The sequence below is a fragment of the Eublepharis macularius genome, chromosome 8 (genome assembly GCF_028583425.1).
Source record: "Eublepharis macularius isolate TG4126 chromosome 8, MPM_Emac_v1.0, whole genome shotgun sequence".
NCBI lineage: Eukaryota > Metazoa > Chordata > Lepidosauria > Squamata > Eublepharidae > Eublepharis > Eublepharis macularius.
In genome coordinates this window covers 96253077-96279428 of record NC_072797.1, presented here as the reverse complement: position 1 = coordinate 96279428, position 26352 = coordinate 96253077, and the positions used below count along the sequence as shown (strand labels likewise).

Genomic DNA, 26352 nt, shown 5'->3' with positions numbered 1-26352 from the left:
CCATAACAGTATTCCAGACTTGGTTTCTGTCAGTAAAAGGTGGGGGGCCAGAGTGGTTTTGTCCATTGAGGGAGGACTCATGGGGGCCAGGCCCAGAAGCAACTACCAGATGACTTGATGCCATACAACTTACATGACTCACTCAGGCTTGGCTGATTGCTACTGTTCAACAGCCCCTTCCCCAAGCCAGTGTAGTGTAGAAGTTAGAGTTTCAGAGTAAGATATGGGAGTGGTTGTGGAGAGTGCCCTCAAGTCATAGCTATGGCAACCCCTGGCGGTGTTTTCATGGAAAGAGACTTAACAGAGGTGGTTTGCTATTGCCTACCTCTGCAATCCTGGTCTTCATTGGAGGTCACCCATCCAATTACTAGCCAAGTCGGACCCTACTTAGCTTCTGAGATCTGATGAAATCAGCCTCACCTGGGCTATCTAGGTCAGGGCAGGATATGGGAGACCCAGGTTCAAACCACCACTCTGCTGTGAATGCTTACTAGATGACTTTGATCCAGTCGCACACTCTCAGCCTAACCTATCAGGGTTGTTGTAAGGATAGTATGGAGGCAAGGATAATGATGTATGCTGCTTTGGGTCCCCATTGTGGAGAAAAGCAGTATATAAGTAAAGTAAATTAATACATATAGATGAAGAGGGGGGAGAGAAAAAGTAAGTTGTTTACTGGGTTTGATGAGAGAAGGATATAGGGAAAGTTGAGCGTATAGAGGATGCCAGAAGAAGGGAAAGAGGAAATAGTGTGGGGAAGAGGATACAGGGAAAAGTGAAGTACGCCCCCTTCAAGTCCTTGCAGGTTCTCCACCATGCATCTGGGCCCAGCACAGCTAGCACCACACAACTGGGCCATGGAGGCGAGGCTTTCTGGAGGGGGGGCAGGGGGAAGATGAAGACAGGGGGGCTACAAAGGTGGGTGTGAAGGAGAGAAGTAAACAGGAGAAGAGGGAGAGGCTATGAGGTCAAGGAAAGGAAAAAGGACATGGTGAGTGAGGACCTGCATACCTATAGGACCACCTCTCCCATTATGTCCTTCTCAGGGCCTTGCACTCTGTGGATAAGCAGCCCGAGGGACATTCAGCTGGCTTCAACTAGGGACAGAGCCTTTTCTGCCCTGGCCCCAGCCTAGTGGAATGCTCTCCCAATGGAGATCCGAGCCCTGCGGGACCTTTTACAGTTCTGCAGCACCTGCAAGACAGAGATGTTCCACTAGGCTTTTGACTAGGGGCCAACAGTTTGTCCCCCTTCTGACCGCCATACCTTCCTTTTGCAGCCACCCTGGAGTTACATCATGGCAGCACCCATGGTTTATGGTGACTGCTGTAGCCTGATTTGCTTGGTTGATGCCTTGATTTTTATGCTATTTGAATTAATGTATCAATAATTTTTTTTGTATTTTAACAGTATGTTTTGTTGGAAGCTGCCTGGACCTCGCTTGCGGGCAGTATGGGGTATAAATTGAATAGAATAATTATATAACATTGTAGATCGCAGATGAAAACATGATCCAGTCTAAATAGTAAATGCTGCACTAAGAATGGGTATGCCATTCAAAACTGTTGATAAATTATCAGAGTAAGATGAATTCAAATAGTGTACCTAAACCTCTATGGAGGCACACTTTCTGTGGTTAACTAACCTTATTGAGTACCTATTGAGTCCAAGTCTCATGAATTCCAACTCAGTAGCCTGTCTGGCTGTGACTTTTTTACAATACAATCTGGATCTCTTAATGGAAGCCTTATTTTATTATTTTTGTTTTTCCCATAGCTTCAAAAAAGCCCAAACATGATGATGTTTGTGACCTCCACATTTGTGCAGACTTATCCTCGTTGCATATTTTTATACGAGAACAAAAACGCTGGATATCTGAAATTTGTGTTGAAGGTAAGAATGTACCTTGAGATAATATTGTATTGAGGTTTCAAGACCCTAGAGAATGTATCTTGAAGACTGACTAATTCTTGATGTATTGATTGATACTGTTATAATTAGGTCTTGATAGCCAAATGATGATGAAGAAAGGAACAACTGAAATATCAGCAAAATTAAAGAACATAACTATTATGGATCGTGATGAGGCAGCCCTGTATAAAAAGGTATATTCAGCTTAAAGCATTTGTGTCTGTTAGCTAGTAGTGTCTCAGGCTTTGTACAGATAACTGTATAGCTACAATCTAAATAAAAGGCCTTTGCTTGATGTAAGACATAATGACCTGGTGAGCCTGATCTCATCAGATCTCAGAAGCTGAGCAGGGTTGGCCTTGGTTAGTAATCGGACGGGACACCTTCAGTGAAGACCAGGGCTGTAGAGGCAGGCAATGGCAAACCACCTCAGTTAGTCTCTTACCATGAAAACCCCACCTGGGGTCACCATAAGTCAGCTATTACTTGAGGGCACTCTCTACTACCATGACATAATTATGTCAGTCTTTCTCTGTGGATTCTGGGCATATCCTTCTTACCAAAGAGCTGGTGAAAAATCCCTTTAGCTTGAACTTCAGCCCTTGTGTTCAGAATATAAATTATTGAACCCTGGATGATGGGGAAATAACAGTACAAAGACATAGTCTTCATTTTTATTAATTTTTATTTTATTAAAAATATAGTATTAAGAATGAACACTTTTTTCCAATTTCAAGGCTCTCTATATTACTGGAAAAGAAGTCTTCAGTTTCAAACTAGTGTCTTATGTGGATGCTACAGATGGTGTTGCTTATACTAATATGAATGCTGTTGACAGCCGTGTTTACTTGACAGTTGGCTGTATTCAGATTGTTTTTGTCAACAAATTTGTTTCTGCTGTTTTGGTAAGTTAAAATCTCATTTTCTTGTTTTGTCCTAGTAAATGTTTTTGTATGGCATTCCCTTAAAGGAGTTATTCAAGACTACAGTTACGTATTCGTACCTGTGAATGTATACTTTCCATTTCCCACTGCCCAAAATGTTTTTGGCAAACCATACTGCAGATTTGAATACGCTAACTTGAACATTGATAAATGAATGAACATGACATTATTGCTGAATTGTTTCTATCCTTTTTTTTAGGCTTTTGTGAACAATTTTCAAACTGCAAAGGAGGCAATTACTGAAGCCACTGTTCAGGCCGCAGAAAAAGCAGCTACTGGTGTAAAGGAGCTGGCTCAACAGAGTTCGCGAATGGCGTTGGATGTCAATATTAAAGCACCTGTTGTCATAATACCCCAGTCAGCAATATCGACTGATGTTCTTGTTGCTGATTTTGGTTTGATCACTATAAAAAATGAATTTTTACTTGTTAAAGCTAAAGGTCGATACAATCTTCCACCTGTTCTTGACTGTATTCATGTGAAATTGAGTGAACTAAAATTATACAGGTGATTTTAATAATTTAAGCATTTTAACACCTTCTCTTTCCTTGTGGTTCAAGAAGGCTTATAATACTAGGTTTAAAACATTTGCTGTTAATATCAAAATATAATATAATTAACTATAAATTATTTAAGATGGTTTAGTAAATTATCCAAATTGGAATTGTCAAAATGAGTAATGAATACAAAGTCTTCATGAAGTATTGCTGCTAGTTTGCACCGTCTTTAAAAACAAAACAGTAAGTTAGTGTTTACTCACAAATGTTACAGTTTAAAAAGAAAATTGTTACTACTTCCTTGTTTTTCACATAGTATCTCTAAATGCCATATCTTGTATTCTAAATTAATTAGAACTGCAGTCTTGAATACATGTGCTGCAATCCTAAGTGAACTGTTGCTCAGTTATTAATATTTTTCATTTTTATTTACAGATCAAGCATTGTAAGAAACTTACTGCAAAATGAAGTACAGCTGCTACAACCATTAAATCTTGAAGTAATTGTTGAACGCAATTTAGCTGCAATCTGGTATTATGATATTCCCGATATTAAGATATTTGGACATCTCAAACCAATGAATGTAAGTTTTTAGTTTAGAAATCTAATTTTTATAAACCATTAACCTGAGTAACCAAAAATTGCATCAACTTTAAAGTAGGGTGCTGATGGTTGCATCTAGATTCAAGAAAGGAAAGGAATGGAATGATCTATCCTTGGTATTTTTGTGATGGATGGCTTCCAGTTCTGCCCTCGAGGTGTCATTGCTAATCTCTGATCTCGGGTTGTTATGCAAATTCCTGTAGATTCCATCCAATGAGAAGTGTCCTCAGTGGGGGCAAGGGCAGGGATAAGAAGTTAGAAGGGGACAAAGCTCTTCAGATAGGGCTTAGTCAGGGATAAGAATAGGAGTAGGTATCCTGTGCTAGGCAGGTTAACCTATTTCAGAGAGACAGTAGATTGGGAATTTGTTAGTGGATCAGTGTAGGATCCTGAGATCAGCTAACCTTATCTCCTGAGTATGAGCCTAAAGGTGACTGGACTTGGGAAATATGAAGTCCACACTTCCAGTTTTTCTGTCAGTATGGTAAAGGCATTGATGATGGGACCAGTGATGAAGGGACCAAATCCTAGGGTTTAGTGAGCCTTTCCCAGATAAAATCAATCAACCTCTCTCACAAGGAGAAACAGCTTGCCAGTTCTGTAACACTGTGAGCGCCGCTGACAGTGTAATGATTCTTAGGGAACTGCAAACAGAAACACTTTTACAACATCTTACTCGCCAACCCAAATAAGCCTTTTGATGCCTCTATGGAAAAGATGATAAACTTGTTGTTTGTTAAAAGCAGGTGTCTGTGAGTCCAAAGAGGGACAGAAGAAGTACAGATCACATTAGAAATCAGGGCTGCCCTCCTCATATCAATAGGTAACTTCAGCAAGTTACCCACTGCCTCTGTAATTACTTTTAGTGTTACTGACCACTCACAACCAAACTTTTATTAATTGCTACTCATCAGTGGGGGGAACTTGGGATTCTATTGCTGGACTGAGAGGAGGGTTTAGAAGAGGCTATGAGGGATCCGTTGTTGGTTTACTTGAGATCAGCAGTATCCAGTTCTACAGTCCCTGAGCAGCCTTCACAACATGAAAAGAAAAATTTACCATAGTTGTTAATAGTGGTGATGGGATAAGGGGTTAATGGTGGTGATGGGATAAGCCGTCACAGTGAATTGGTGTAAGCCGTGGGATCTGGAAGTAGTAAAAATCCTCAAAAGGACTGCTGTTAGTTCTGAGGGGAAGTTTTATTTTGTGACTACGACATCCTCCACCGCAAGCCAGAACCTGGCAGCACTAGGTTTGGATGAAGTGAGAGTCTGCTTTCAGTGCAACAGAACAGGGCGTATAAATGCTTTCTTCCTAAACAAGGAAGAACATTTATAACAAAGCACCCAAAGAAATGCAGTGTGGCTGAAGAGGCTACTGCATGGCATTTGTGTGGAAGATGGCAGAAAATGTGGATGGAAATTTTCAGGACAGTAAAGAGTTGAATGGGCAAGACCTAATTGCTTGTTGTATCTTGCAAAATTAACAGCAGTTCTTATACATTAGTGTGTTTTTAACACAATGTTAACTGATATTTATTGTTTATTTAGATAAATAATGCAAGTTTGCAGTTTTAAACCACTTTCAATTGATAGATGTAATCTGAATTCCTCTGAAAGTAAATGGTTGAGTGTTTGAAATCTAACGTGTAATTTTGTAAATTGTTCTACTTCCATGCAAAACTAAGTAAACCTTTTAACCTTTTTCTTGAGAGACTACAACATAGTTGATAAATTTCTATGTACCTTTTTGGAGGCTGTCTGTCATGGGACCTAATTAGACCATATTCTCTGTCTCCATTCTACTTGAGGAAACATGGTAGAGATTGGGAGTAACCTCTGAACCTTTATGCAATCTCCTACACTTCCCTTGTTGCAAGAAGTGAATAGTACCAGTTTGGCTCACACTCTGATCTCTAATCATAACCACAGGCAGATTTGTTGACAGGCTGCTAATGCCTATTTGTTGCAAACAAGAACCTGTTCATTACATTCCAGCCTCATAGGGATGCCGAGGGTAGTTCCTTTTAGCTGGTTGATGAGCTGAGAGTTATCTTCTGATCTTCCCTTGTTGTTGAGATTTCACTAAGTACGATGCTGCAGAATTTCTCAGGAAAGAAGCCAGTCAGGTTCTGATACCTTATCTTGGGAAACTTGGTTGCATTCCAGCCTTACAGGGATATAGTCAAATTTCTGGGGTGGGTGAGGAAGGTGAACCAGAAGTCAGCCTCCTCCAAGAAACTTTGCTGGAATGCAGTGAAGTTTCCAGAGAGGTGGAGGATTAGCAGCCAACTCATATTTTATCAGGATATCAATCTTCAGTGCATTGCTGCTGAGATGCTGGAAATCAGATACACACGCACGCGCACACACTCACAAGGAAGTTTTGCTGCATCCCTGCTTAGGGTATCAGAGTATTAATTGAGAGTCAGTTTCAGATACCGCCTTGGAAACTTCACAGTGGTCCTGCTGGGATGCTGTGAAGATTCTCTGGAGTGCAAATCGGGATACTCTCCAGCCCTGGGAAACTTTGCTGTGTCCTAGCCCAGTTTCCTGAGATAAATCAAAAGCCATCTCTCAACTGATCCTGTCTCTACATTAGCCAATAGTTGGCTTTTAAAGTTAGCAGCAATAAGCCAGTCTAAACCTGTCGAGCAGTTGCTCAATTTGTGTGATGTAAGGTGATCTGGAGATTGGTCTCATTTCTGATAATGGCAGTTGAAAACAGTGTGTTGGCCTGGTGAGCATGATCATGATGAAGTTCTCAGCATTCTGGTTTCTTCTGAAGCTTGGTAGAGCACTTGTTCAAATAAATGTGGAGTCTCTCTATTTTGGACATAGTTCCCGCCCCCCCCCCAAGAGAGAAGGAAGTGTGAGTGAAAGGAGCACATGAGCCCAGTGCTTATCCCTACTCTTTCTCCTGGTAATTCTCCCTTGTTCTTTAAAGTCAGAAGGCAAAGAAACTTACAAATAGGCCCACAAAAAACATAAATTCCATTCTGTTTAGAACATTTAATTTTGAGCCAGTTTGGTGTAGTGGCTAAGAGTGCGGGACTCTAATCTGGAGAACTGGGTTTGATTCCCCAGTCCTCCACTTGAAGCCAGCTGGGTGACCTTGGGCCAGTTATAGCTTCCCAGAGCTCTCTCAACCCCACCCACCTCACAGGGTGTTTGTTGTGGGGATAATAATAACGTACTTTGTAAACTGCTCCGAGTGGGCGTTAAGTTGTCCTGAAGGGTGGTATATCAAATGTTGCTGTTGGTTTTGTTTTTGTTGTTATATAGAACATTTCTGACATAGGATGTTCTGAACACAAAATAACGGGTCAGAATTGTATATATTTCAAAGTTTCTTGTCTCCTATCAGTTGATCTTCAAACATATTTAATAAAAGAACAATTAAACAAATCTTTGATGGCAGAAATTATGCCTTTCATTGGGCTGTAATGTTTACTATTTTGCATTCTCAAGCAAAATAAAACTTAGAAATAACATTTTTCCCCAAAGCTGATTCTAAGTCAGGAGGATGTAACCACTATCTTAAGGACCCTGAATGAAAATTTAGGAGACAGTTCTAGCACTCCAGCTTCTCTACCGGAGCTAAAAGATGCTGGAAGCAGCCTCAGTGAAGCAGTCAGTACTTCGCAGAATTCTGGAGGTATGTTTGGTTACAAAATGATTTAAATTAGGTAGCTACAAATCAGGGGCCAGCAAGACTCACAGGATGGGACAGAAATTTGATTTTGTTATGCTGGCTTCTACTCTCTCTCTTCATGGCCCATTCCCCTCTCCATCCCCACCTCAGTCTTCACTTTTCCTCCCCGCTTCCACTTTCTTTCCTCCCTTTCTTCCCTTTCTTCTGGTTGCCGTCTCCCTCCCAAGCCTTTCCCAGTGCTGCATCCCTTCCTCACTGCCTTTTCCTCCCTCACAACATTCTGCTCTCCATGATCAGCTGAGCAGTGGGGGAAAGGCAGGCAGGCTTGAAGCAGAAATCCTGACCTGGAGCTTTGTGCTCCAAGTCTGTGGACATCGTTAGCCTGCTGGTGGAGCATGTAGTTAGGACATTCCCCTCCATTTCCCACCAACATAGCCTGACAGTGGCAGCATGAAACTTGTGGGGGAGAGGAAATCACATCCTCTGTAGGTTGTGGCTTCCTTATGCGGCTTCTTTGTCTCTTATGCTTCCTCTTTCCACCTCCCACTGTCTCCTCCTTCCCTCCCTGCCACAACAGCCTTTGCTCACTTGATCATTTCCCTTCCCTGCTGCTTTTCATTTGATGTATATGAGAATGCTATGAGTGAGGGAAATAACTTAGATATAAACAAAATTTGATTGTAGCTCTTGTTCATCTGTGTGGCTTCTGTTCAGTTCTGCTTTAGGACTTTGTACATGCAGGGCAGCAGTAGAGATTTCCAGAGTTTTCTAGAAGACCAGGAGTGCCCATTCTCCCTTTGGCATTTTCCTGCCAAAAACATCACATGACCAGGAAAAGGGGTGCTATTCCCTCAGTTCTCATTTTGCCACTGCAGATTGAGGATCTCCGTTGCTGTTCTCTGCTTTTCCCTCACCTCATCCTTGAGGCTGAGGAGAATTATTTCTTTTAAAAGCTTTTAGCCCTCAATAGACATTCTAGTGAAGAATACAACTACATTTAAAGAAGAAAAGTTTCTGTCTTTCCCTTCATTGTTATGGCTCAAGAGAGGCCTCTTCCAGATGCTGGAAAATGCCAGGCTGATTAAAGGCACCTGTTCCCTCACTGGCACCCTTGAGTACCCCCGCTCTTCTCCAAGGCTGTGATTTCATGCCAGCCTGATTAAAGTTAAGTCTAGATTAAAGGTAAGTCTGCAGGTGTGGCCCGTCAGAGCTTTCTTACAATGGCTCTTCCTTCCTGATTTAAGATATTTGCCCCCTCAATTCCGAGGGGAGAAGCCTGGAAGTATGGCCTGACAGAGCCTTCGGTTCCAAGGCTCTCTCCCAGGGACTTTACCTTCATGCCTGCCTGGACAAAGGCCCCCCCCCACTTTGCTGTGTTAGCTCTGAGGGGAGACACCTGGAGGTGCAGCATAACAGATTTCTGGGTTGGGAGGCTGAGAGGCTTTTTTTCTAAAGGCTTTGGCTGGCTGCCAGTCTGAATAAGCTCGTCCACTCCCTTGGCTGTGTCAGCTCTGAGAGGAGACACTTGGAGGTGTAGCTTAACAGAGGCATGGGAGATACGTGTCTGAGAGGCTTTCCCCCAATACAAGAACTTTCTCAACTTATAAAAAAATTGTACCCCCACTGTTAATATGCACTTGCATCTTGCAGGATGTTGCTCAGTGATAAGTCAGTCAGAGTTAATCCCAAGGCTGCTTTACTTAAAATTGTCTTCAGGAAAAAGGTCTCTGAAGGCTACAGTGTACTAGTGTCATTTTGTCTTTTCTTCCTGTAGATATGGTATTTGCAGCTATTATTAATGTCTTTAATTTTTTTTAAGCTGGAATAAAAGTGGTGACATCTGCTGTAGTGGAAACACGCTCCTCTGCTAAAGTTAAAACAACGCTAAAATTGGACTTCCAATTTGATTCCCTCACTCTAGTTTTGTACAGTTCAAACTCCAACCAGGTAAGCAGCTGAATAGATGAGATTTAGGGAGGCTGAGTAGATAGCTTGGTATGTGAGGAATTGTTCTGTTACTTTTAGTATTTTTTTCATAAGGCTAAATAAGTGGCATTTTTATGACACTAGGTGTGTCTTTACACGATGACAAAATAGAAAAGGCACAGCTTTCTATATTAACTAGTTCTTGTTTAATCCTCAGCACTGGCTTCATTCAAACAGAATGGTTTGTTTATTCCAAGAATGAGCATCTGAAGTCCTTTGATTTGTGTACACCATTCTTTCCTCACAAGTAACTCAGATGTTGAAGTCTTCCTGTTTCTTGAAAAACTGCAGGTTCTTGTTGGGACATCACACCAAACTAGTTTGCCAGGGACCATGATTTTCAATATCTAAACCATTAAAGGGAGCACTTGAGCTAGAGGAATCTAAGGCCCATTTATCTGAACTTGAGCCACAAACTTACAGCCTTATCACAGTTTTTCTCAGTATGTTTTTGTTTCTTAATGCTCCATGAAACACTTTAGTACGGCCAGCTAAATTCTTTCAAAATGACAACAACAAAGTAGAACTTTTAGAAAGCCTTTTGCATGTAGAAATTGTAGACTCAGATACTGTGAAACAGGCTTTAGAAAAAGTGATGAGTTGGTGGAATGTGCTGAATTGAGTTGTTGCTATCTTGATTTGTACCTTATTGAATTACAGACCTAAGAACAGTCTCTGCCTGCTCTTAGGGGAGTATCACACAGTTTGCTTTATTATCAATATGCTTTAAATTAACTTTTGGTTCTCTGTAATGTATGGTTTTATAATGAAATTTAGGAATCTGATCACAGTAATAGTAGCTGAAAGTTTGCAGAAGCATTAGACTTAATTCAGATTTCACATTTTCTTTTCAAAACAGTGTTCAGTTCTGGATCAACGAGATAATGCTCTGAAACTTGCCGAATTTAAATTGGTGTTAATATCAGCTGCTGTCAAAATGTTGTCAGATGAGTCAATGAATGCTTCTGTCAAATTAACAAACTGCACTTTAGATGACAAACGACAGACAGTCCAGAAGGCTACACCAAGGTAGTTATTTCTTAAAAAGAACAAAAAAAGATTTAATTGTTGACAGTGTCACCAACTTTACTAGTAGATACTGAATATGATCCAAGGTAACTGCTTACGCTGTTAGCTTATTCAGAGCTTTTTTTACAGTTCTCAAAATTGTAGATCCTGTAGTGGGAGAGGCATGCTGCCAATCAGGGCTAAAACTAATTTGTCTCATTGGCATTGACCAACAAATCATGCAACTATACATTTCGTTGCCTTGAAACATGCATTAGGGATATGCACCAAAGGCAATTCTGTACTATTCGGATCTCGGTATACAGAATACCATATGTATTCGGTATTCCTGATGTTCAGGTCCAAAAATGCCGGTATAGTATTTGGTCCCAGGTTTTATTTGTGAATCTGAATATATTGAGTTCCATTATTCCCTATGGGAGCACCTATCCTGAGAGGATGTTTTTGTGCAAACTCCAACAAAATCACAGGGAACTTTCTCCTTCCCCAAGTTTGAAGAAGATTGGACCAAGGGATCCAGTTCTGTGGGCCCCTGAACAAGGTGTCCTCAGCCACTCTCCATTGTTTCCTAGGGAAGGAGGAGGAATTTCCAAGGCTTTCTGGGGTGAAGATACCTTAACCAAACACACAGGGCAACCCCTGGCAAAAAGCCAGTCCCAATGCAAGCTGAACCAACAAAGTCCAGTAGAACCAATGTCTAATCAGATAATCTCAGCAGAATCAAAGTGAAGTGAAGGACACTGTTGCAAGCCTAACAGAACCGTTGTCACTCACAGAAGCTAGGGCCAATGTGGAAACACAATAGAACAACACATCAACCACACAGCAACAGAACCATCAACCTGGCAGGAGCACAGCTAGTAACTTGTTAATGGGAAACAGGAGCACACACAATAAGTTGATATAAGATCCTCTCCCACGGAATGCCTCAGAAAGTGAGAAGGAGAGGTAATTTTGGGTGACCCTTGATGCACAGGTTGTACATGATAGCCAACCTGTACAATTTGTTCTTGATGAGAAGTTACAAGCAGGACATGATGCCCTCTTGTAGCATGCACACTTCTGAAATAAAGTCTGCACATCCTGTGCCTGGATTCAGAAAGGTAGCCATCTTCCTCTGAAGTATTTGGATGAAAGGAATGACCAGGTCCAGGGTTGTTGGGTTAGGTGAGACCATCAGAGTGAAGTCATTAAAGGGCTTAAGGACATTCACCATCTGAGAGATGATCAGCCAGTCCTATTGACTGAACTGATTCTCCCGCCTCCCAGTGTTGCCGTCTGAGAGCTGCACTGTGAGGACGGCATGGTGCTCCACCAAATGCTCAAGCATGGCATGGGGGGCATTCCAGCATTTACGCCACTGATCAAGAGATGCTCCAACATACCTGTCAGGACCTGCTTCTGGCGCAGCTAACAACAACAACAACAACAACATTCAATTTATATACTGCCCTTCAGGACAACTTAACACTGTAAAGACAAAGTGTTATGTTTTAATTTGTACAAGAAGCCATCTTTTTGAAACTTGGTTCAGAAGCTTTTCTGCTCTTTGCTAGGAAAGCTTCTCCCCCCCACCACTCTCCCCCTTGGAGAGGCCTTTTTTGTCTCCTTGAAACAAGTTACTTTCAGTTTTGCAGCCTGTGTCCTTGGAGATAAGATAAGAGCCTTCCAGCTGGTACTTAGTCGAACCTCCATAACTGGGCTCTTCCTGAGTTAATTGGCAAGTAAATTTGCACTTGCAAAGACTGGGCTATGTGCCAAGAGCTGCAGACTTGACACATCTCCCTCTCCTCACTTAGACACCTACTTTTCAGGTGATGTCAGCAGTTGTGATCCGATTGGCTGTCAGGCCTGCGCCATTCTGGTCCCAACTGGCATAAATTGGCTAATCAAAAATGGAGTCCGAGCTCATGGTGAGTGTCAGTAACAGACCACTGCCCCTTGCCCTTGCTTTGCTTCTGGCTCGACTCTTAGAGGGATGCCAAGGCTCCCACCTTGGTGATTTGCTGTGTCGCTCAACTACCTTGACTCCTGACCAGAGACTTTGATAACCTTGCACTCTGATTAATAAATAATTATATTTTACTTCGTGTGGGTTTTGTGACTCTGAAGCCTCAAAGCTATAAAATCTTTTGTAGAACTCACTCTGAATGCTCGAGAACCACCTACCATAACAGTACTTAGTTTGGAGAACTCTACTTGCAAACCACTCTTGCAAAGTACACTTCTGTTCTGTTAATCCCCTTATAGGCTCTGGAGTTTTGTTCCTTTCCTCCTCAGCCTTGGGATAGCTAAAGGAACTGGTGGCAGCCTACCTAGGCAAGAGTGAGACTTTCTGTTCTTGCCCATTTTGTAATTTATGTGATATCCAAAAAGCTTTGTTGGGCAGCCTGTGTCCTTTCCCCTCAGCTGGGCTGGGGCAGAGGTGTCCGGAAGCCTTGACAAACAGCCACTCCGAGCGGTTTACAAAGTATGTCATTATTATCCCCACAACAATCACCTTGGGAGGTGGGTGGGGCTGAGAGAGCTCCAGGGAGCTGTGACTGATCCCAGGTCACCCAGCTGGCTTCAAGCGGAGGAGTGGGGAATCAAACCCACTTCTCCAGATTAGAGTCTCACCACTCTTAACCACTACACCAAACTGGCTCTCAATGGGTTGCCTTCACACTGTGTAAAAAGTGACTTCTGATGCACCAGCATCTCATGATAAGATATTAGAAATCACAAGCTGCAGCATCCAGTCTGGGATCCTCAGAGGCAAGATCAACAACTGCCTGCACACTTTGCCTTCCCTATAGTGGCCCCCACGCTGTGGAATGGTCTACATAAGGAGGCAAGGAAGGCTCCCATGTTCCTGGCATTTCACAGACTATGTAAAAGAATTATTCGGGAGGGCAGTTTTATAAAGGGCTACCTCATAACATATTGGCCCATGAAAACACACTGTGTTTCTACTGATGTGACACTATGTTTTGCATTGTTTAACATGATGTATTTAATACTTATTGCTTTGTTCAGAGAACAGCTCCATTTCAAATTTCTGCAATTCCTAGTCCTATTAAATTGCTTATTAAATGTATCATCCTATTGATCGCACTGAATTACACTATGTAATCTGCCTTGAGTCTCAGTGAAAAGGGCAGATTATAAAAAATTTAAATAAATATTCCACTCATTGTTTTTCAGAATGGTGGAAATGAAACATGGATCTGAGAAGAAAGTCATGTTGGATATAACTTATAAGCAGGGGAGAGATGGCACCACAGTTATTGACACAGTTGTTCAGGAAACCTACCTCTGTGCCAGCATTGAGTTTTTACTGACTGTAGCAGATGTATTTCTGAAGGCAACTGCTGAAAGTGCTGCTGCCCAGAGAAACTTAAAGCAACAATCTTTCACTGTAAAGGAACAAGGTCAGTATATTATATAATACGTACACACTCTCTCTGTGTATATACCTACACACTGTATACATGCATTGGTTTCAGCACAAATGAAGTATGTACCAAAAAGTTACATTCGTGTTTGTTCATTTTAAATGAAAATTAATGGAATCAGAGATTAATCCATTCATTCTGTTTTTGTTTTCATTTATTCCAGTGGACAACACATTTTCTATTTAAATCGCAATTTTTTTTAAGGAACTGTACTTGTCAGCCAAGGAATCCTGCATGCTAGACTTCAGATGGATAAGAAAAAAGATCCCAGTTTTATAGCAAAAATGATTTTCAGGCTGTAGTAGTTTTCCAAGGGCCAGATCATCACTGCCAAATATCAGAAAGATGGGAGAATATGTTCTTGTTTAATACTTAATTAAAATTATGGATGCTATAGAATCCAGAAAGCTGCAATCCAATTATTATAAAATATGGAGAGAAAATTTGTACCTCTAATGGAATTCCTGCATAAAAGAATATCCAGTCAAACAGAAAACCAACTAGACCAAAAATATTATTTTTCTGGTAGGCAGGGCCATGGGAGGAAGCGAGTGTGAAGTAAAGCAGCAAAAGGCATCAAGGCATATGAAACTAATATATAAAATGCATTCAGTGCATCGTCAAATCAGACTCCTTATTTCTGTAGGTATTTTGCCTTCAGTTGCCTGTGAAACCAGGACTTGCTTCCTATCTGGCTGCCATTTGGCAGGTAGGATTCCTTGAGTGATGGGTTACAATCCTTGAAAATTTCATCCAAACTGAATGAAAAATGAAACTACAGCTAGAAATGCATTCTCACTGCAACCATTGGAAATGACAGTAATAACAACAACAACAAAGGATTAATATTGAATGGGAAAAATGAATGAAATCTGAAGGGCAATAGGAAGAAAGCTTTGCTTATTATTACTTTTTATTCTAAAAATTTGTTTTCTTCCATCTACAGTTTTTCTGGGAATGCTTTATGCTCCCATATTTAAGATACATGTTAAATGTTAAAAGACTGGATCCTGCATAAAAGCTTGCAAGAGTTGGCAGAGCTGATCTTCCCTGCCTTGCCCATCCCTCAACAGCCCCTGGACGTGCTTTATTTATTTATTTACTTCATTAAACTCCTCCTTTGTCTTAAGTGGGAATCCAATGCGCCTTACATTGTTCTCCTCTCTTCCATTTTGTCCTCGCTCTGTGATTTAGGTTAGGCTGAGAGTGACTGGCCAGCAAGCTGCCATGTCAGCATGGGGATTCAGACCTTGGTTTCCCAGGTCCGACTTTACACCATAACCGCTATATCACAATTTTAAGAATCCTTGGCAGGAGGGAGGGAGAAGTGATTTTTACCAGATTTACCCTTGCACACTACAGTCTCCCATGCTGTCATGCATTTTGTTCATGAGGTCCCTCAACCCTTTTTGTGGCACATAGAGGCAGCCACCAGGGCATCAATAAATCATCAGAAAAGTTCTTTTCCCATAATTCTATGAGAGTTTTCCTTCGATTCCAACCCAAAATATTGTTAAATGATTTTCTTTGCCGCCCAGCCTTGTTTTAATATGAATTTATCTTGGTGAAATTTCTATCCTTATGGTATTGAATACTCTTACTTGTGTATAATAAAAAGTAGAACTCTAGTGCGTCATCTTTCTATAGTAAAGGTGATCTTTTGAAGTTTTTTTGCTTAAGTTTTTTCATAGAGGAACTAAATTAAAAATTAAGATAATGTACAACGTATGTTAATATAGAGCAAGTTCATAGCTATAGAGTATTGTGGTCACATTTATATTGTCCTTAAAACTAGCGAGTTTCCACACTGCTAAACATACCATGGAAATTAGTTATGTTCAGATAGATTTCATCTCTGTGCCCGGCTTTATGCTTGTTTAAAAAATGTTCTATTTCCATTCCCTATTTTATCTGTTTCCCTGAATGTCCTATTCTTCACTATTATACTTTGCTCAATAAATGTCCTAGTTTGCTCAATAAATGTCCTTGCTCTCACTTATATTGTCACTTGCACTGTTGTAATCCGCCTTGGATCTCAGAGAGAAAGGCGGATAATAAATAAATAAATAAATAAATAAATAAATAAATGGGTGATGTGTTACTGTAGCCATTGTGCTACTGTGTGTGCAAGCATAACTGCAAGAAGTATATTGTCCTTTCAACTCACACATTCAGGAATGTGGATCCAGTCCTAAGGGAGGAGAAGCTCTCTCAGACAGCTTGGGTCCAGATTCCAGGCCATTTACTATTTGTTGTAAAATTTTAACATATCAGAGTTCTAAGCTTAAGTTTATAGCTAGAGTTCCTTCCTTGGTTATATAACTGCTTGGTTATGTGAAGTATTTGTTAAAATTTTTCTTAAAAAGGAAAAACTAGAGAGAAGTATAGATGATGGTGAGTTAAATTTAAAGTAATTGTGTTAGATTTTATTTTTTATTTTATTTTATCAACATTTATCAACATTTTATTTTTTAGTTCCTGTACAACCAGCATCTACAATGGAAATAAATGTTGTTATTAAAAATCCGGAGATTGTTTTTGTTGCTGATTTAACAAGAAGTGATGCTCCTGCGCTGGTGGTTACAGCACAGTGTGAAGTCTCCATGAAAAATGGCCCTGAGATGTCTAAAATGACAGCAGCTGTTAAAAATATAACAATACAAGCCTGCCCATTTCTTCCAGAAATGAGGAAAGACAATATTACTACGGTAAGATTTTAATATCTAATATAGAATTGTGATCCTGCATACTATCATGCAAATATAAGTGAAATTACTGAGTAGACATGGGCACGAATCGGAATACAAAGCAAATTTCATCATGAAACGGGCCGTTTCGTATGTCACGAAACAGCGTTTTGTGGAGCCGTAGTTATCATGAAATTATCACGAAATTCATGACTTTTTGGCCTGTTTTGTTAGCTTCGTGAACAATTTGTAATTGCAGACAGGCTGGCGCCGATTCATTGATTCCCTAGGCAACAATGGGCCCAGACCTTTTGTTGCCATTGGAAACCCCAATCATAGCCCACTTACCCTTGATTGGCAGCTCTCCTAGCCATCTGGAGAGCTTCCATTCTGCCCTATACAGCCAGAAGCTGGGGGTCAATCCCCTAGGCAGCCAGGGAGATGGACCTTCTGTAGCCACAGGCACACCAATCTCACCCCTCCAAACCCTGTTAAGCAGGTCTGTCAACCAACCACAGACCTCCTGTTCTTGGGATAAATGGCAGCTCGTCCTCCACACCCCAAACTCTTGGAACTGTCCCTGCCTGCCGTCCACCCCTCACTCCGTCTTCCCAGCCCAGCTCCACACCACGGCCAGTCCTTCGTCCTCTAATCCAGCAACTCCCAGTCCCCGTTTCAATCATGCACTCTGGCAGCACTTCCCTTCCCACTCTTCCCATTGACCTTCCTGATCAACGTATTGCAAACTGGGAGGGAGGGTGTAGGAGAGCCAGCTGAAGTCTCCCTGCGAGTTTGGCATCTCTGGGTATGAAGGAGGCCATTGAAATACCCCGGGTTCTGACAAATCACAAAACTAACTAATCGTTTCAGCAAACGTGTCAATTTCTTTTTTTTTCTTTTTTTTTAATGGAGAAAAATAGGTTTATTGAGGTCTATAAACTACAAGGTTACATGGAACCCCCCTTTTTTCTTTTTTTTATATATAATTTTTATTTTCAATATCTAACATACAACTGCTACATACATACATACCCTACAGAACAGTAACTACAAAAGACTACAATAACACAAGGGATAGGAAAGAGGAAAGAAAAAAGAGAGAGGGAGGGAGGGGTGGAAAAAAGGGGAAGGTACCCTACAAACACTAAACACTAAACACTACATTTCTGTTTTCCCTTCATACTGCCATTATTCAAAAGTTAAAGCTTTATATTATATTGATGGAGTGGTTGACCTTACTAAATGCAAATTACAATTTAATTTCAAGTTAAATTTTTCTTCCCCTCCTGGGTCCCGGACGGAGTTCTCTCTGCGCAACTGCAGCCGCATTGCTCGTTTCCTCCCCCTCCCCCTCAGACTTCTCCTTTTCGTCTTGCTTGGTGCACTGGAATTCTGGGTTCCTGTCCTCAAAATCCCTTAGTTGATCTTCTGATAATATCTTAAAGGCTTGATCTTTATGGGTGAACCAGATTCCTTCCGGAAATAACCATTTGTACTTTATTCCACGTTCTCTCAGAAGAGCTGCGAACTTTTTATACTTAAAACGTCTTTTCCGGACTAGAAATGGGACGTCTTTCAATATCTTAATTTTGTTGCCCAAGAAGTCCAAATCCGCATTGTATGAATTGTATAGGATAGTGTCCCGGATCCTCTTAGATGAAAAATCGATGATGATCTCGCGCGGCAACTGACGCTTCATTGCATACTTTGAAGTAGCCCAACGGGCTTCCAAAATGGCGCTTTTAACTTCTTCTTTAGTTGCCCTCGCGGGTGTCGCCAATAGTTCCGAGACAAGACCCCGTAAGTCCTCGTTTTCCTCCTCTTTCACATTCTGGAGGCGCAAAATTGTCTGTGTTCGTTCCACTTGTAGCCCGATCAACTGATTCTCCACCAGTTTAAGCTCTTTATTCGTAGCCTTCACGAGTGACGCACTTTCCCGAGCAGACTTCTCTGCCCCCCCCCCGCTGCTTCCTTGATGGTTTTCACTTCGCTCTCAATTAAGCCCACCCTTTGATCTGTTTCATTCAGCTTGTCAACAAAGGGTTTTATAGCTTCACCAACCGCCCTCCGTACAATTTCCTCCAACGATTCTCCCTTTAAGGCAGCCGAAACTGACTTGCCAAGGGCAGGACTTTGTTTCTTTGTTGCCATTTTGGGGGGGGGGGGCGCCAACCAAATTTTGAGACTCAGCAAAGGGGAAGAGTGAGCCTTCTTGGCTTCAGATCTCACCTCTCCTTCACGTACGCTTGTAATAACAGAAGGAATTCGCTTACTTGTAGGCTCTCGCCTAATTCTGCTCTTTGCCGTTTCTCATGGCCCGGCAGCACTCGAGGCGCCGCGCACGTCCGCCGGCCTCCGTAGGGACAAACGGGCAATTAACCCCCCGCATTGATTCCAGGGGGCTCTTCCCGCAGCGTCCCGGACCCAGCCTCCCTCACTGGGAGTTTTGGGGGCTAATCTTCGCAGATCAGCCGCCCGGACAGGGTGCTCGGCCGCTTCCTCTCGAGCCAGCGAAGAGGAGCGTCCGACATGGCGGAGAAAACGAAACCGAATCCAAACGTGTCAATTTCTTGAAATTTTGTGATTCGTGGATCGCGACAAATCTCTCGTTTTGGGCTTTTTCTGTTTCGTACCCATGTCTATTACTGAGGCTCGCAGTGTGTGAAATGGTATAAGACTTTGGCCTAAATGTTTTGTATGTAGGTTTAGGAGTTCAGAATTCTGTTAGTATAGATGGGAATGCATATAAAGTAATATCCTGGGATAATACTGAAGTGTTTAACGTATTCTTGGTTAACAATCATTCAACTGCATTGTGAATGAATAACATCAGAGGAATTAAGAGGACGATCATGTGCAGTGGAAATACCTGTACACTGTAGAAAAAAGCATCCCCATCTATGCTGTACACTATTTGTGAGGATTGCATATATCTGCATAGAATCTGCAGCTACGTCCCTGGTATACAGTTGGGTTTTGCATGTACTATTTTCAATCCTTTATTATAGGACGTCGTCTTACTAGGAGAGCAAGAAGGACCATAGTCTTTATATTGTTGTTGTTTATTTATAGTCTCCCTTTCTCACTGAGGTCCAAGGTGGATTACATACTGCAAGTGAATACAATATAATCAGTAGGTAGGACATTCACAGAACAAAAAACCAATATGATCAACAGGGTATTCAATGAAAACAGATACAATAGGGATGGTAGCTGCAAATTTGAAAACGAGTATAAAGGCAAACACATAGATGAAAATTTTCTGAATTAAAACATAAGAAATTAACATGACATATTTAGCAATATCAAACTACCCAGTAGGAGCTTATCTACATCAGCAGGCAGTACTCAATAGCCTAGTCTATCGTCCCTGTCTCTTAGTATTATTTCTTATAACATAGCCCTGTATGTGCATCCACTATAATCTTGGGATAAGGAGACTTTCAGTGCAACACTGTGGAGAGTTAAGGCCATTTACTTCAATTGGCTTAGACTGGATTAACTCACCATAGGATTGCACTGTTAGCAGGGGCGGCACCAAGGCTTCGGGCGCCCACACCGCGTGATGACGTCATCACGCAGTATTAGCCGGTGGGTGGCTAGGGCGTATGCGGAGGCTGCCTGCGCTCTGCATGCCACCCCGGACAGGGGTGTGTGGCAGCGGCGGTGGTGCAGGGCTGGCCAGCTGCAGCAGCTGCGGGCCAGGCACGCCAGCTCTGTGGCGCGTGCCTCCGCTCCCGGCACCCCCTCCGGTGCCCGCTTCACTGCCTCAATGGTGCCGCTGTACCTGACTGTTAGTCTGCTTTTTCAAGCGCATATTAGAACACTGTATTGAGTGGAGTCATGGGAGACGACAGGGGAGACAGTAACTGGTTTTTAGTTTGAAAATAACAGAGAAAAGGTTAGGAAAACAGGCAGTTTGAAAGACAATATAAAACACCTGATTTGGCAGAATAGTGCTAAAAATAACTAGACATATGTACATTCACGGAACATTTGGGGAATAAGCAATCAGTAAACAAGGCAAACCATTACTATTGGAAGTGTTTCTTGTCATGCTAGATGTTCCCTCCCATTTCTAATCCAGCAATTGGAAACCCTCCCTTGTGTTGTTACAAGCATACTAGGTCACCAGAGAGAAGTGAGGTTAATGGAGGGAACTAGGAATTTTCTTCCAATGGGATCAGAAGAGGGTGAAGGCAGAGAACAGGGAGGATAAATATGGGGAAGAAAGTTATGAGAAAGAAGAAACAGAATAAAGCAGCAAGGTAAAAATGTTCATATGTTGCCTGATCCTGCATTGAAAATATGGTTTTGGATTTTCAAAGAAGTGTGGGAATGATTGATGCAAAAATGTGCTGATTAAGTGCTGGAGAAACAGCCCTGGGATTGGAACTGAACTGCATGCACATCACTGTGTCTCACGTCCTGAAGTGGTAGAGAAGCAGTCTTGGCTGGAAACTGAATCAGATTTACTAGTTCTAAGAGTGCCCTCCCTCTGTTATTTTAACCTGGGCATTTACTATAGTGTCAAATGTGACTGGCTGCAAATCTGGATCCACTATGCTGTTGGGTTAAGGTGTTAGAATTCTTGGTGACAGGGTTTTTGAATGTATCCTGTGATTATACAACTTACTGAGATTCAAACTGTCCTTGGAAGGTTTGAACTTCTTTTTGTGGGAGATACTAATGAAGGATGGGTCTGGATGAGATATCTTGAAGCCTGAATTCATCGGCAGGGGGTGGGTGGGTGGTATCATGGCATTTGTACACACAGAATCCAGTTGCCTACAGAGGGTTGTGAGTTAGTGGTAGAACATCCATTTTGCATGCTGAAGTTTCCCTGTTCAATCCTCAGCATCTCCATTTAAAATGATCAGGTAGTAGGTAATATGAAAAACTTCTTCCTGAGACCCTACAGAGCTTTTGCTGAACTTGATAGACTAATGGTCTCATTCAGCATGTGGCAACTTGATATGGTCTCATGCCCTTTACTTCCAGGGAAATTTTACTACTTACATTTTACTACTTTTTACATTTTACTACTTACATTTTTACATTTTACTTTTTACATTTTACTACTTACATTTTACTACTTACGGAGGCAGCATTTGTTGTTTAGCTTTATTCATACAGAATGTGCTTCCAGAACGTTTAGCTGATTTTTTGCTATGTAGTCAGAATATGTCCTTAACAGGCAAACTCATAGTTGCATTCACTTGGTTATTATTTGTATGTAGATATTGCAGCCCTGTGACTTCTTCTTTGAAATGATGCAATCAGGTACTGATCCACAGAAAGCTGATCTATCTGTTAAATCCATAACAGTTAAGGTAAAGTTTGTCTTTGTACTTGGGTAAATGTATTTAGTTATATGTTTCAATTGTGCTGAATTATATACTTCCATTTTTAAAGCATTAAAGAGAATACAAAAATAATAGAATTGTTTCTTTGAATATACAAACCAAAGATGGAATATATAATTTATCTTTTGTATATGGTCCCCTATCTAATTCCCATAGTGGCCTTAAAAAATCTACACAATAGGGCCACAAGATGTTTCTGCAAACCTGTGTGACCCTCAAACTTGCATAAAAATCAGAAGACTACAAAAAGGAGTCTAAAAGCCTGAAAAAGGCAGTGTCTGTGCATGTCAGAAAAACATACACAGGCAGTATGTTAGGTTGTTGTAGCAGCACAAAATGGTACCCAGCGTTCTGTGGCCCAGCCCAGAGATAATGGGGAGGCTTGATCAGAAAGAGAAGAAGGGAGGCAGAGAGAGGAGTAGAGGACAAGGAGAGAATGGGGGCTGCAAGGGTGAAGTGAAAGAAGAACTGAGAGGGGAGGGGAAAGCAGAAACCAGTAAGAAGGGGAGTAAACACCAGGAAGCAGGGGCAAGGAGACAACATGAGGGGCAGCAAGGAGGGAAATTGATTTCCCCTCCCCGTGAGTCCACAGTGGTCCTCTACTTGTCTTTTTTATATGCCATAACTTGTGGTTCACTAGACATCTATAAATGTTAGTTTAGAGTAATCTCTCTTCTTTTTTAACTCAGATGTCTCCAATCATCTTAAATACAGTGACAACAATTACATCAGCACTTTTTCCAACTAAGGAGACTGAAGAAAAAGATATCAGTCCTATATCTCCAGATCTTTGGGATCAGAAGGATATTAAAAAGTTAAATATGTGGTTTCTTGAGGAGTCAGATGAACATAAAACTCCTGTTTCTGTAACCGAATTAATTCCTACAGGAGAAACACTGCAAATGAGAGTTGAAGCAGTTGTTATAACTTTTGAAGCTGGTGTGGGCCACAGAACAGTGCCAATGCTGTTAGCAAAGTCATCATTTTCCGGAGAGGTCAAAAACTGGAGTACTTTAATTCATCTGTCTTCTCGGCTAGAACTAGAGGTAAGTTCAATGCAGAGTTCTGTTTTCCTACTAATGTAGATATTAATTATGGCCACAACATGGAAATTGCATTGTTGTCTAACAAACTTGAGAATGCAATGTTTTTGTCCAACATTACAAGTTTAGTAAAATATACAGTTGCTCGCAGTTGCTATTCAGTAATCTGCAATAGTAAAGCTCAGATTTCAGTAGTCTGCACTTCATATTTCAATTATTGTTAGCATATTTTCTCTCTCTCCTCCTCTTCCACTAAAACAAGTTTGGGGGGCAAGCACATGTTCTGTCTTCAAATGCAGGATCATGTTGTAAATGTATATACAAAATGTAAAATAATACTTTTGTAGAGAACAGAGCAATCATTATAACTGTATTTTATAGCAAAATCAAAAAGAGTCCAGTAGCACCTTTAAGACTAACCAACTTTATTGTAGCATAAGCTTTCGAGAATCACAGTTCTCTTCGTCAGATGCATCTGATGAAGAGAACTGTGATTCTCGAAAGCTTATGCTACAATAAAGTTGGTTAGTCTTAAAGGTGCTACTGGACTCTTCTTGATTTTGCTGCTACAGACTAACACGGCTAACTCCTCTGCATCTGTATTTTATAGCTATCCCAGTCCTCTTGGCAATGAATGAGGAGGGGCGATTTTGGCTGTGAAGCAGAAATCATGTCCTGAATATGCATGCCAGCCTTCATTTCAATAGTTCAGTCTCCAAATTAAGTAATACATTACAACACATGTTGCATATCCCCCATCTCCTGCAAAATAAGGCTGAGCTGTTTGTTTGAGAATTATGTACATACATATCAACTTACACTGCAAAATCTTAAAGGACAATACTGCATTACGAAATATTTTGCAATATCTCCATCTTCCCCTGTCCCCATGAAATGGGCACAGAAGACATGTTTTAATTCCGTCTGGAAATACAGAGTAGTGTCCTAAGCAAGAGTACCAAGTTCCATTCATTATTACAACATTGCAAACAAACATACAAACAAATATACAAACAACATGTCGAATGTGTGAGTTAAACCGAAGGATTCATTTTGCTCAATTAAACTTGATATTCCTGTTCTAAGTAGAAATCAAAACTACGTATGAGATTTGTTGAACAGTTTCCGTGGGCATATCAAAGGTTGAATGGCTTTTTCAAATGAGTGTATGGTTGAGACACTTGCTTTATGATGGAATTGAACCCAAAGTAAATTTGAGTTGTTGCATATCAAGTCTGCAGATTTTCTGTTGTAGCGGTCTCTCCCCTTCTTTGCTCTCCAGCTTTTTGGAGGGAGATCATTCTCAGCTTACATTTAATGCTGAATAATTTAATGATTGAAGTTGGTCTGCTAGGCCAATAATAAATGCAGTAGACTTCTTTAGGGAATCAATTTCATTTCTGTTGCTTCATAAATTATACAATTGATATAATGTTTTGTGTTTTTAGGTGCATTATTACAATGAGATGTTTGGGGTGTGGGAACCCTTGCTTGAACCACTGGAAGTTGAAAACAGTGATGAATTTAGACCATGGGTTCTAGGAATGAAGGTATAATGTCTTCACTTAACTACAGGAGATGGCTGATGGCTTTTAGTGATTTAATTTGTTTCACTATAATATTTTTAATATATGATCTCACCTAAAAATCTGTTCAAATTATTTGAGATGAATCTCATTGTCAAATTATTTGACATTACTCTCATGCAGCAAAAGTCTATCCTTACTGAAGTGAGGGAGCAGGGAAGAGGCAGCAATCTATCCTGTCTTTATGAAGGCACATTTAAAATCTTGACTTTCAGGGTATCTAGTTTAAATACAGTTTTCTCATGTGGCAGTTATTGTACCAGGGAGTAAACAGTCCAGCAGCGTAAACTGAGAAAATGCCCATAGTTGTTTTGCTAGGGATACTACTTTGTTAGATATTTTTCTAATCACAGTGGGTTGCTAGCACTAAGCAAAGAATATTCAGTAGGCAACAGCAGCAAGTTTTCAATATCAGTCTTTCAGCTCAGATACTATTAGCTCAGGGTAGAAGATGCTGACGTTTTTCATAGATGGGCCTAGAACCAGTTATTAATGGTACAGTTAACTCTGACTTCAGTTAAGTTCATGAATACTCCTCTGTTCCTATGTAAGTGAATAATTACCATTCAATCATAAGGGAGATAGTAAAGTTTTGTGGTTGGGGACGCCTTAGTGAGGGCAAAACCTACCTTCTACTCCAGAAATGTGTGACTGCAGAGGTCAACATTTTTTCCCCCTCTCTGCATAGAATGCATATGGGCATATTGCACCAACCAGGAGTCATTGTATTTTGTTTAAAATGTTGTATCCTACCTTTCTGTCCAGTTAGAGCTGTCAAGGTGGTATACAGTTAGATAAAATGTAAAGGTAAGTCCCTGTGCAAGCACTGAATCATTACTGACCCATGGGGGGACATCGCATCACGATGTTTTCTTGGCAGACTTTTTAGGGGGTGGTTTTCCATTGCCTTCTCCAGTCATCTACACTTTACCCCCAGGAACCTGGGTACTCATTTTACCGACCTCGGAAGTATGGAAGGCTGAGTCAACCTTGAGTCGATTTCCGCCAGGATCGAACTCAGGTCGTGAGCAGAGCATGGGCTGCAATACTGCAGCTTACCACTTTGCACCACGGGGCTCTTGGGTATACAGTTAAAAAGACAAAATTATCTTTAAGAACAGTACATATATGAACTGAGAATCAGTGTAATATAGAGTGATTAGAGTGTTGGACTAGGCTCTGGAAGTCTAAGGTTTGAATTCCTGCTCTGCCTTGGAAGCTCACTGGGTGACCTTGGGCTAATCACACTCTTAGCCTAACTTACCTCATATGAGTGTGAGGATAATATGGAGGAGAAGAGAATAATATAAACCACTTTGGGTCCCCATTGAGGAGAAAGGCAGCATATAAATGAAATTTAAAAAAAAATAAGAAAAAAATAAATACATACATATAAAGCAAACAGGAAGGGGGTCCATAAGTGAACAAAACAAAAAAGGCTTTATGTGCTGGCAGAAAACAATGCTGTAGGGGAACAGATAAGACTCCCCGGGGAGGGATAACCATAGTTTTGGTGCCCTGACTGAGAGCAGAACCACAAGTGACAAAAGGCACAGATTGGACACTTGTCAGCTTCCCTCAAGTTTTGATGGGAAATGTAGGCAGCTTG

General features: G+C 41.1%; 1 protein-coding gene across 1 annotated transcript in view; it reads left to right on the top strand.

Moving 5' to 3' along the window:
* VPS13A (vacuolar protein sorting 13 homolog A) overlaps positions 1-26352 on the top strand; it is a 179348-nt gene that overhangs the window by 77001 nt on the left and 75995 nt on the right. Inside the window, exons 30-42 of the mRNA XM_054987202.1 lie at positions 1777-1893; positions 2002-2105; positions 2649-2816; positions 3055-3362; positions 3788-3935; positions 7462-7612; positions 9429-9556; positions 10455-10624; positions 13811-14037; positions 16537-16769; positions 21989-22081; positions 22804-23160; positions 24606-24707. Of these exons, the coding sequence (XP_054843177.1) occupies positions 1777-1893; positions 2002-2105; positions 2649-2816; positions 3055-3362; positions 3788-3935; positions 7462-7612; positions 9429-9556; positions 10455-10624; positions 13811-14037; positions 16537-16769; positions 21989-22081; positions 22804-23160; positions 24606-24707 (2306 nt within the window). The remainder of the gene's footprint in view (positions 1-1776; positions 1894-2001; positions 2106-2648; positions 2817-3054; positions 3363-3787; positions 3936-7461; positions 7613-9428; positions 9557-10454; positions 10625-13810; positions 14038-16536; positions 16770-21988; positions 22082-22803; positions 23161-24605; positions 24708-26352) is intronic.